The 12570-nt window shown below is 41.6% G+C and overlaps 1 protein-coding gene across 1 annotated transcript; it reads right to left on the minus strand.

Moving 5' to 3' along the window:
- Positions 1 to 1894: 1894 nt before the first annotated feature.
- Positions 1895 to 5692, minus strand: LOC119741355 (UDP-D-xylose:L-fucose alpha-1,3-D-xylosyltransferase-like). Its single transcript, XM_038217104.1, has 2 exons — positions 5589 to 5692; positions 1895 to 2853 (listed from the first exon to the last, which is right to left on the minus strand). Exons 1-2 carry the CDS (start codon positions 5656 to 5658, stop codon positions 1895 to 1897), a joined length of 1029 nt encoding a protein of 342 aa, XP_038073032.1. The 5' UTR covers positions 5659 to 5692.
- Between the last annotated feature and the right edge of the window lie 6878 nt (positions 5693 to 12570).

The following is a 12570-nucleotide window of genomic DNA, read 5'->3' on the forward strand; positions in this document are numbered from 1 at the left end:
TTCTCTCATTCGAGCATATGCAAAGAATATTTTGGACCATAATGGTGTGGATAACAGAACAACCGTAATGAAATTATTAGAATACCAAAATAACTGATACGGATAAAAATGTTCAAAGCGTAGGAGGTCAAATAGCCTACATAGTGTAAATACATTAAATAGTTGAAATAAAACATTCATTGTTATATGTCATTGATTTTGTGTGATGTGAATTTAAAAAATACACGTACTTGTAAATACATATTCAGTTGATTTTATATTTTGTAGCCTACGTTTTCCGCGTTTCTTTGTTATTCGTCATCTTTTAATACTTGTTTATATTTGTTTAATACTTTTACACACAATCATTCAACTAGAATAAATAGGTATAATTTTCAACTTAGCCGAAATATGCCGCGTGATTAAAAAAAAAGGGGAGGAAAAAAATTCGAATCAAGAGGACGTGATATCCATCGATAGGCCTACATGTTATTGCCTTTTTCTGTGAACTGCGTTAAAAATAATGCATGTATTATCTACAGAGTCAAGTTGTAAAAAATAATTATTCATTCACGTGCGCCTTGACTCCATTTAGTCGTCCACTGCATTCCATTTTTTCCTCCTTTTGTTGCACCAATTGTCTTCTAACAATAATACTCATTCAGTGCTAATCCCCACGATCGATTTATCCATCGATCCATGACGTCAATACGCCACAGACACACCCCGTTTTACGATCCTCGTCAGGGTTACCGATATAATCCTCGATGAGGATCATGATCCTCCTTGAGAAAACGGGGTCAAATGCTTAGACTACATTACTCGTCATTTATCCTATTTGACGTCATAGACAATAAATATGGACATGACAACGATTTATATACATTTTTTTTTACCACAATGGCTTCTTCATTTTCTGTGCCTTGTGTTTTCTTTGTTCAATCACATTTGTTTTTCATTTTTAACAATGAATAAACACATTACAGTAAACACATTAGAATTAAATAAATGTATCAGATTAAAGCCGCAACAATGCAATTATATACCCCAGGAAGTAAATATGAAGTGAAGCTGTTTAATGAAATAATTAAACGTATAATTCATTTTCTACGGTTGATACCTGAATCAGGCCACTATCCGCAACACATACAGTGGAATACAGTTTGTGAACACAGAAATGTACGTAGGACATCTGTGTTTTGGGGTAATAATACAATTTAAAGAGTATTGACAGAGAAAGAAAATATAGTGTTCATTTTTTTTTATTCTGTTCAATGGAATAAAGTTGATGAACACGGTAATGTATGTTTGATGAATCCTATCGTAAATTGTACCCTATTGTCGTATATTACTGTAAAATATTTTGTTCACTGTACTTCGTTTATTTCAGAAAAATATTTCTCTGTCAGGCCACCCATGCACTTTCGACCCCATCTTTATTGCTTCTTGATCTTTAAAAACTTGTCATAAACAAGGTGAATGAATGAAACAGCAACTCTAGGCTAATCTATTAAGTTCAATTACAAATTATATTAAGAGCAGCCGGGAAAGGACGTAAAATTCGAATAATGTCACATTCATAAACATAAAATTGTCTATAAAGGCCTATTTTCCTTTTTATAATGTTGTACGAATAAGTGGAGAGAAAGGATATGAGAATAGACTACGACATCAATTTATAAATGTCGCCTGATCTGGTTCTCTGATTTTAATAATTACACAGCATCGATGGCTATTTCCAGGAGGAGGGAAGGAAGGCATGGCCCCCATGTACCCTCCCCCAACCCCTCCTCCGTACCCCGATCCACCAGTAACACATAGAGTAGTGCAACCCCGCCCTCCCTGTCCATCATAAGTGAGACAATGACTCGAAGCCGCTTATCAAATCAGTTCCGAAGTCGTCTCACAGCCTAATCTAATGGGGTTCCCTTTGGATTGTATATAGGTTTGGTGAAGCAGTGACATTGACAAGCCACATACCAAATTCCTTGAATTTGCGCAGTTTCGCTGGGTGACTGCGTATACTAGCGGCATGCATGACTACTGTGGAGTGGTTCTGCTTTTGCCACGATGGGTCAAAAAATCTGGGTCCCCATGGAAACAGGTCCTCGTCTAGTATCTTGATATTCACATGTACGGGTTTATCAGCCGTAAACAGTCCATTCATTACACTTTGATCAGTCGGGAATTTTCCTTTTTTCTTGTTGTTATCCAAAAGTTCGGCCCACGTCCTTACGAACTGGATGGACGCATTGGTCGGTTTCAGGTAAATGAAGCCAGCGCAGAAATGCGTTTTGCTGATTATTCTGGGTTTAGAGAAGCTTCTGAGACTCATGTCAAAGTCTCCCTGAAAGTATGGAAAGGGATCCCGGAACCAAAACGTGTCCGAGTCAGAAAACAGAACCTCCAGGCCTTGCTCTAATAAAGTCAAAATGTAGGCCTGGCGTTTGTTCATAAGCCCACGACGAGAGGGCTCTATTTCATCCATTTCCCCCGAGTTGGTTTTCTGAACATAAATTGCTGGGTCACCCTTGGCATACTTGAGCAACAGATCGTAAGCCTTCTGATCCTCTGCGATGACTGAAGTGTTGACACAAACTCCAATCCTCTTGACGCTCTCCAGCATGTTCAGCGCGACGTCCGCGTAAGCGAGATTTGCCGTAGTCAGCATAACCACGCCGGGTCTCTTCTTGATGTCAGCCAATGTGCAATTGGATAGTTGTCCGCGGATCGGCATTAGCAGTTCCCCATTCTGGCAAACATAAGCCGATGTGTTAAATACTTCTCTTGTACCAGTTGGTTCGCAATCACAGTGTTTTTCAGCGCTCGACTTTCCGACAGGTTTATGGACAACCGTGGACGTTTGAGAGTAATCTGCAAGTTAAAGAATGTTAAAAAAAAATCGAAGTAAAGTACGAGTAACAAGCTCATTGCCCCTGACCTACAGATATAGGCCCACTAGGTCACCATTACCGCCGAACAAAGTACATATCCTCAGCACACATACAAGAACAGGTCCTCAGATGCATCATGATGTAGATTCAAAGACGTATTAAAGATGTAACGCTGGATCGAGTGTACTTGTTCGTAACTCCGTGTGACACAGCAGGGGCGGATCAAGTTTTTTGCAAGGGGGCAGGTTCAATCAGAAAATCATTGCTGAAATGTAGACAGGTTTTTTGTCCGGACACCTGGCTCCGTAAAATCAATAGGTGGGGGTGGTGGTGGTGGGGGGGGGGGGGGGGGGGCGGCTAGTACCTTAATTTCGATGGGGGCGCTGTTCAAATCCGACGATTACTAACCCTATATTAAAGGATTGTGTACAAATACCCTCTTAACCCAGCAGGCTCTGTCCGTATTTTGGACACATGCCTGTATATTTGTTTTTGGGTGTCAGAGTGGGGGGATACATTATTTTTTAATGAATTTCTATGGGGAAAAAAAAACACTTTGACAGAGCTGGGGGTTGACCCCCAAACCCCTCCCCCCCCCCCCCCCCCCCCGGATCCGCGCTTGACACATTGTTTAATTTTTTTCGTTAAATTATGTGCAGTTTCATTACTTCCATGTTCCAAATTATTCAGTTCTAGTTGTGTTTGGGTCCAGTTTGCATTGACTAAGACAAGATCGAAAGCTGAGGACTTCGAAGCAAGTCGGGACCGAGGTCTCATTCATCCGTGACCTTTACCACGACCGTTTTCGCCTCAGGCATTCGCACAAAGGCCCTAGTTCACGACAGTTTGAATAAATAAAATGCTTTGCCTCGAAGCTTTTACAAAAATCGCAGTGTGTGGAACAATTAGCTTCTATTCCTCCACTGAAGACATAATAAGCATTATAATGGACCTTTTACTACCACGGCAACGAAACGCTTTGGAAATTGTGGATTGAGATTTGAGTTGTGCAAAGCCAGACATCATTGGTATGAACTTAAAACTTGTATATTCTTATGGTCCTGAATACTTAACTAGACTATACAGAGTTCGGACTTAGTCGGACTATGGTTTACAAGGCTTGCACAAACTTGCCCATAAATGCACAGAATGCATTTTATATACATGCACATGTACATGAAAAGCATTTGTCTGCAAAGTTAGTTTTCGATTATGTGCAAAAAAATGCCCTTAGATCAAGATCAAAAGACATACTCAATATCTATTTCTGATGACGAGAGGAATTAGGTTTTTTATAAAAAAAAAAGTACACTTCGCAACTAACATTATTGCAAAAATACAAGTCCATTTTTGTCTTTTAATATTTTTTGTTAAGAAATGTTTCGACGTAGAACACGAAATAAACGCTACATAAATATCATTTAGTTCGTGAATATTTAATTTCTTGGAAAAATGTTACTAGTTTCGGATAAATTCACTGAAATCTATCAACAAAATCGATGCTTCAAATCACGATCAAAGTGCGCGAAAACAGACACTTCTGTTGCGACGCCGTTGTTAAGCACGAATCGTGGCACGCGCACTTCGGTGCACTTTGAACGCACGTGCTCTGTACTCAGTTAGTATTCAGTTGGCACATTTTTCCTGCTGACGTTATCAAAATAATGTGTATATACGTGTACATTAAACATACTGAAATTTACTATACCCGAAAGATGCATATATTTTTTTCTGGATTACAAATATTGATTTTAATGTAGAGGCTGAATTTCATTAATTTCTCTTTCTGCACTAACATGAAAATGTTCAAAACTGGGCAATACCCTATGAATTAGTTTTCGGCCCGATCACCCATTTACTCAACATACGCGAAGCTCTATGGTTATAACTAATTTGTATTTTGTTTTAGCTTAGTTTTTGTATGGTCGTTGTTCCCTTCACAATAATGTTGAGAGGTAGAATGGCAAGAGGCAAGAGGTAAAATGAGCAGGAAAATACCACGCTATAATATCGTACAAGTGATTCAGAAACCGTGAAAATAAAGCCACAAACTTTAACAACCATATAAAAGCGTGATAGTACATGGTGAGTAAATAAAACAAAACCAAAATGGCACGACCAATTTTTGTATTAAGTTTTGCCTGTAGCACTTGCAAAATCAAGTATATGAAAGCCCAGTCATTGAGCTTTCTTTTAGTACAAGCATCATTCAAATCACTCGTGTACTTTTCAAGTTATGGAATTTTGAACACAAACACCGTTTTAAAGTCCTGTCCACGGATCACAAAAATAAGTGTTTTTTCAGCAAAACGAAAACAATTCTCACACTTAGCCTATCTATTTTGTGATCGGTGGACAGAAGTATAAAGCGGTGTTTGTGTTCAAAATTGCGTAACTTGAAAAGTACATGAGTGATTTGAATGATAATTTTGTAGGCCTACTAAAAGAGAGCTTGTTAATTGGGCTTTCTTATCCTAATTTTTGATAGTTCTACAGACAAAACTTCATTTACAAATTGGTCCTGCCATTTTGGTTCCGGTTTTTTACTGACCCTGTAGTATCACGGTTGATTTCCACAACGGGAGTGTCGCATCCAAAACTAAAGATGGCGATACTACGTACATTGTCTGTCTTCCTTACATGTCGGTAATATTGCAAATAAATGTTTTCTTTACATGTTCGGACTATGATTAATTATTGTGAAAGCACACTTACTGATGATGAATAGTGTGAAGGCCGCAGACTGAATGAAGAACAGGACTTTAAAGACGTGATCGGAAGCCATCTTGACTGACCCGTTCAGATCATAAACATAGTGGTGGAACCGCAACTGAACGCCAAATGACAACGAAAAGCTGCGACATATGCAGGACGTGCACCCACTGGCTTGTACTATTCGTTGCGTACATAAAGCTGAACACGCCTATTATTAACAAGCTGATTTACCCGATCATAGATCGGGTAGGGCGTATTTGTGTTGGGGTTGAAAGTGTGGGGAGTTAAATGTAAATGGGGGATTTAGTTGAGAAGACATGTAGCTATAGAAAAGCAATTTACGGTGACGCGATCTGAGGCAATTTCTGACCACGTACGATAGTAAAACAAAAGATCATCTTTTAAACATCATTTTCGAGTTCGGAGTCATTGAATCAGCTGTTCTGAGCAAAAGAATATTATAGTAGGCTACAATTTTTATTCGGGGAAGAAAAAGTGGGGGTAGGGAACCAAACGATATTGCCCGCTTTAAAATGTTGGGGTGGGGGTCCCCCGTCCCCCACTGATTGACGCCGCGCCCATGATAATAAAATTACATAGTCTGAATCATGGAGGAAGGTCATTATGAAGGTACAGTATTGGACTCTTCAACAAACGTAAACTTGAACTTCTTACAATTTGCGAGACCTGCGAGGAAAAAGTCGATTTAACTATTTTATTCAAGTTGGCATGGTTCAACCATAATATAAGCGGGCCAAACAGCCAACAACCGCCAATATTATTATTTATGCACTCTTCGTTATTCCAACCCAACATAGTTCAAAGAGCACAATATTTGAAGCAATGCATCGATCCCTCGTTGATTTACCCGATCATTGATCAGGTAGGGCGTAGAGTTGGGGATGAAAATGTGGGGAGATGAATGTAATTGGGGGATTTAGTTGAGAAGACATGCAGTTATAGAAAAGCAATTTCTGTGGTGCGATCTGAGGCAATTTCTGACCACTAAAACAATTTTTTGTTTGCAAAAGATCATCTTTTAAACATCATTTTCGAGTTTGGTGTCATTGAATCAGCTATTCTGAGTAATAGAATCATTATACATGTAGTAGCTACAATTTTTATTCGGGGTAGAAAAGTGGGGGGAGGGGACCAAAACAGTGTCCACCGCTTTAAAAATGGGGGGGGGGAGTGGAGGGGTTCCCCGTCCCCCACCGATTGACGCCCATGATAATTATGTACCATGGCAACAGTCTGTAAATGTTCCCGTTGGTCTGTTAAATTGGCATTTTGTGAGGCAGTGGCATTTGTGAGAAAACGTACTGGAAAGGCTTGCCGTAGTACACAGGCGAAGGCTGATTAGGAAGGTCATAATTAAGTTTCAGTATATTGGACTCAACAAACGTAAACTTGAACTTCTTACAATTTGCGAGACTGTCTGCGAGGAAAAAGTTGAGTCAACTGTTATTCAACTTGGGTCAACCATCTATATAAGAGCAAATTTTACTCGGCTTCCGAGAAATGTTTGCTCCTGAAACGATCTGAGACCGCGGTCTTTCGCGACGCCAAAATCGCCCCACGTCCGTGGAAAAATGTGGAGGGTGTCTTCCGCCGGATCGGACACATTTTCGTTGATTTTTTTTTTGTGACTTCGTTTAAGATCGCGATGTTTGAAGCAATGCATCGATCCTTCGTTGATCCCAGACAGGCCCCCGAAATTATAACGCAACACTGTGGCGGGCAGCGAACTCACAACGCTCAGCCTTGGTGGAAGCATGGAGCTGTATTAACACACGTTGGAAGCAACAGAGCACTATACACGTCACATGCTTGTGCTTCAAATCATGCAAATAGCGAGCACCGTAGACCCAACCTCGTTTCCAGGGTGTGGAGCAGGCTGCAGTACGCGTTGCCATCGAAAGTTTTGCATAGCCCGGAAATACTACGCAGTGTAGACTTTCGATTGGTCAGACCGCGCAAGGCATACTTAATGTGTAGTCCTTCTGAGTATTCGTTGCACTCGGCGCAGGGGCGGCAAGCGAAGCCTATGAAAGAATAGGGGCACTTGGTGGCCACGCACCATGGAGAAAAAATATTTTACCAAGGTCACCCCATAACACAATTTGGTGAACGCTTTTGCAGAACGGCTGAGTAGAACACATGTACGGAACCCCTACGTTGACCTCGCTGACCTCGCACAGTCTAGACACGCAGAGAAGCCAGCACAGGGGGCGGTCAGGCAGTCAACGTGAAAGCGCACACGACGGCAAATTCCTGCGAAAAACGCAGTCACGAAAAATAGACGAAAAGGATCGCCGGTCCGTACGGGAAAATCAGGACGACCCGAAGTGTCCGACCCGGCGGAAGACACCCTCCGTATTTTTCCACGGACGTGGAGCAATTTTCGCGCAGCGGGAGCCCGCGGTCTCGGATCCTTTCATGAGCAAACATCGTCTCGGAGGCCAAGTTAAACTCTCTCTTATATATATGGTAGCAGACCAGTAAATAAACTTCCATAGACCCCAATGGTAAATGCTCCCACTTCAAAAAATCGGGAAAAATACTCACAACTCTCCAAGGTGTTCGAGACACACATCAAATTAAAACTTATTTCATCATCTTTCATTTTCTTTTCAATTTTCGGGGGGTCAACTGATGACTTTTAGGAGAAATTTCCATCTGAAGATGATCACCCCTGAAAATAGTCCTGAAGCCCATCGCCATTTTGAAAAACGATGCCTACACTCCATTGCAAAGTAGAGCGCTTTTAGGGTCCAAATTACATCCAAATTACACAGAACTGCAAGCTCCAAGTCCTGTGCACGGTTTCCACCGATATTTTTTACAAACCCTCAAGTTCATGGCCCACAGCATGCTCAAATACCGAAGATTTTGAGGGCATGCAAATCGTGATTTGGCCGGCGCAGGCAATTTTTGACCGATTTACTGGTCTGCACCCTATAGAGAAGCGAGGTTTTGAAAAAATTTTCCAAACCACTTGTACGGCACGAGGAAGGATGGATGACTCATATTTCATCACAAAATTGCGAGAAAAAAAATCTCTGACTGCGATTTCTGGCCTGAAAACAAGCCCTCTGTTTGCGGCTACCTTACTGTAGGGCGCCCCCAACGGGCGTGAATTGAGTTTTTGCTCTTTCCGACCCCAAATTACCCCCCCCCCCCCTTGTTCGCTCGAAATTGCTGTGATCGGAGGACGGTCCATCGGCCCTATTCAGATTTTGGGCGCATTTGTTGCGGAACCGCCATTGGTGACCCCTTTTGAAACGCTGCCCCCCCCCCCCCAGGTTCCGCCCCCTGAAAAAAAACCACTCCGCAAACATTTGACAACAAACGGGGGAAGGCGCCATTTTGAAACTATAGAGAAGCGAGGTTTTGAAAAATTTCTCCAAACCACTTGTACGGCACGAGGAAGGATGGATGACTCATATTTCATCAAAAAATTGCGAGAAAAAAAATCTCTGACTGCGATTTCTGGCCTGAAAACAAGCCCTCTGTTTGCGGCTACCTTACTGTAGGGCGCCCCCAACGGGCGTGAATTGAGTTTTTGCTCTTTCCGACCCCAAATTACCCCCCCCCCCCCCTCCTTGTTCGCTCGAAATTGCTGTGATCGGAGGACGGTCCATCGGCCCTATTCAGATTTTGGGCGCATTTGTTGCGGAACCGCCATTGGTGACCCCTTTTGAAACGCTGCCCCCCCCCCCCAGGTTCCGCCCCCTGAAAAAAAGCCACTCCGCAAACATTTGACAACAAACGGGGGAAGGCGCCATTTTGAAACTATAGGTAGCAGACCAGTAAATAAACTTCCATAGACCCCAATGGTAAATGCTCCCACTTCAAAAAATCGGGAAAAATACTCACAACTCTCCAAGGTGTTCGAGACACACATCAAATTAAAACTTATTTCATCATCTTTCATTTTCTTTTCAATTTTCGGGGGGTCAACTGATGACTTTTAGGAGAAATTTCCATCTGAAGATGATCACCCCTGAAAATAGTCCTGAAGCCCATCGCCATTTTGAAAAACGATGCCTACACTCCATTGCAAAGTAGAGCGCTTTTAGGGTCCAAATTACATCCAAATTACACAGAACTGCAAGCTCCAAGTCCTGTGCACGGTTTCCACCGATATTTTTTACAAACCCTCAAGTTCATGGCCCACAGCATACTCAAATACCGAAGATTTTGAGGGCATGCAAATCGTGATTTGGCCGGCGCAGGCAATTTTTGACCGATTTACTGGTCTGCACCCATATAGATATACGTCAATACGCCTTCTTATACAGCTCAATATGAGAGAAAGAATAACGTTAGTGTCGATACTGCTGTTTAGCATGGGAAACTACACGTGGGTGCTTGCACTACCGGCGTGTATGTGATCACACCATCACACCATCACACCATCATGGGCGTCGCAAGGATTTTTTTTCTGGGGAAAGAACATTTTCCCCAAAAATCCTTGCACTTTCTCTAGCATATTCTCAATTTATATATTTTTTTTATATAAGATAGGCGGGGGACATTCACCGACCCACCCCCATTGATGACACCCCTGCAGACGGCCATTGCGTTAAACGTGTATTAAGTAAATAGCAAATCACCTCTATTCTTCTGCGTCTTCTTTCTTTTCATTCACTTTTTTTGGGGGGGGGGGGTTTCCCCCCCCTTGCCCAATCCTGGCGACGCCAATCATGGGCGTCGCCAGGATTTTTTCTAGAGGGGGGCAAAACATATTTTTCCCCAAAAATTCATGTATTTCTCAACATATTCTCGATTTATCAGTTTTAGAGGGGGGCAGGGACATTTTGCCCCCCCCCCCACCCCATTAAATTAATACCACTATGAATTCGCGCCTCTTTTCCTTTTCCTTTTTCTCTTTTTTTTCTTCCTTTTTTTTTATTTTGCTTTTCCAGGGGGGGGAAGTGCCCCCTTGCCACCCCCCCCCCCCCCTCGCGACGCCCACGACGCCAATGCACTGCACTCTATACATGTAATAGCAGAAAAGCAGATTGAACGTTTTGCTAAAATGCATTTTTCTACTTTTTTGCTTTTCTGCTACAAGAAAAGCAGATTTTACTTTTTTTCCGAAATTGGCCATTCAAAAATGAATTCGTTTGTACAATATATTGTAATATAAGTCGGCAATTACTAAAACGGCGGAAATTGTCTCCAGAAACATCACAAAAAGTGTCTTTTTAGAGTTTTCAGTTTCATATCTCAACTTCTGCTTAACGTATGAATTCAGTTCTTTCGCCCAAATAAAGTAATTATTCCTCTCAATAACAGTACTGTACTACAAAGTTCTTATAAAGTTCCGTGGTTAAGATGGTCAGTTATGTCAATTTTGCTGTGCGAACGTCACTTTTTGCTCAATTCTGAGAACGCAATGAGGTCTCTACATGGTCGTTACACAGCAACCATTCGGCCGATTTTTTTAGTTCGTGTGTTAAAAAAGACTTTGGTCCCCTACAAAAAAAACGATGTAAAAATCGCGATGATTGATCACTTTTTTCTACCGTACTTGGTATATGCTGAATCCAAATAGCAAATCAGAATGGTCTTTTGAGACCCCATTAAGCTAGACGACCAAGGCATGCAACGTTTTCCGTCAGCGATGTCCACGTTAAATAAGATCTCCTTTTCAAAAAAAGAGGTAAATTCACTCTTTTAAAATTCACCACCGTAAACAAGAGCGTTCTGTCTGCTTTCTTGGATGGCAGAAAAGCAGAAAAGTGAACTTGTCCATCAAATCGTTCAATCTGAGTTTCTAATAGCGGAAGAGCACATGTCCACCTTTGGACCACACAGACAAAAACGTTCGATCTGTTGTCTCGAAAAGCAGCTGGGCCTTAGTAGACAAATTGATTTGTTCAAAATGTTTGATTGGCTTTACTGGTAGTAGTAATAGCAGATGACGCCACGGTATACAAAGACACATTACCCTGACAAAAGCTGCTCGTATCAGGTAGACGATGTTTATTCTGAATATGCAGTGCATGTACATAATCTGTAATTTTTGAAAAGTCTGTGGACGGTTCCCAAAACAGGCAAAAGCTATATAGTCATTAGCACTATTATACTAATATCGCCTTTGTATTACTGCTGGAGGAATCTGAAGCGTTCATTTAAATCACTAAAAGAACATTTTGAGTGCTTTTCCTCACTGTTTGCCTTATTTTCCTGTGGTTTAACCAACTACAAAATATCTACGCGATTGGAATACGAAAAACAAAAATTCTTGTTTACCGAGCACTGGCAGAGACCCCAACGAAACGGTGTCCCATATCTCTATGCGCCGTGTAGAGTTTTAATCTTACCATGTACCAACATTTTCCAAAATTACAAAACAAACCAACTTTGGAGAATAAATTATGCTCTTTGGTTACAAATTAATAACAGATGAAAGCAAAACATTTAAATTGTCCTGACTCCGTGGTAGCGTTTATAACTAGCCGGTTCTGAACAGTTTTCGGCGGTGTTTTAAACGGTGACTTAAAACCACCCACGTGATGAGCTCTTGACCAATAGGAATGAAATTGTAACACAGTCCTTCTTTGAAGTCTGTTCACAGTGAATAACGAAATTAGATCTACTGATCAAACACATTTAATGCAACTAAATCTTTCTGTTCCTGGCACTTTCTTTTAAAGGTAAAGGTAAAGATCCCATAGCCATTACTGGCCGTAGGGGCAGTGGGATGTTAGAGGTCCACCGTGTCTTAGGCGCGGCATATGAGTGGCGGGGCCCAGTCCTCTCCTCTCGCCGTCTTACCTTCCCTGAACGAATCAGGTACCCATTTTACTGTTGGGTCGTCAGAGAGAGTTTTCCAGTTTTTTGTTCGAATGGGATTCGAACCGCCAACCTTCCACTCCGTAGCTCCACGCTCTAACCGCTTGGCTACGAGGCCCCCCTAACTTAACTTACTTTTACCCTAACCTCTAAAATTCTTGATCAACAATTTACT

Source organism: Patiria miniata, unplaced genomic scaffold (assembly GCF_015706575.1).
Source record: "Patiria miniata isolate m_02_andy unplaced genomic scaffold, ASM1570657v1 HiC_scaffold_5, whole genome shotgun sequence".
NCBI lineage: Eukaryota > Metazoa > Echinodermata > Asteroidea > Valvatida > Asterinidae > Patiria > Patiria miniata.

Bases quoted from the DNA above. Each gene is read 5' to 3' on its own strand.
- LOC119741355 (XM_038217104.1), bottom strand. From the start codon at position 5,658: ATGGCTTCCGATCACGTCTTTAAAGTCCTGTTCTTCATTCAGTCTGCG. The intron at 2,854-5,588 runs GTAAGTGTGCTT...TTTAACTTGCAG, and splicing joins CTTCACACTATTCATCATCA to ATTACTCTCAAACGTCCACG.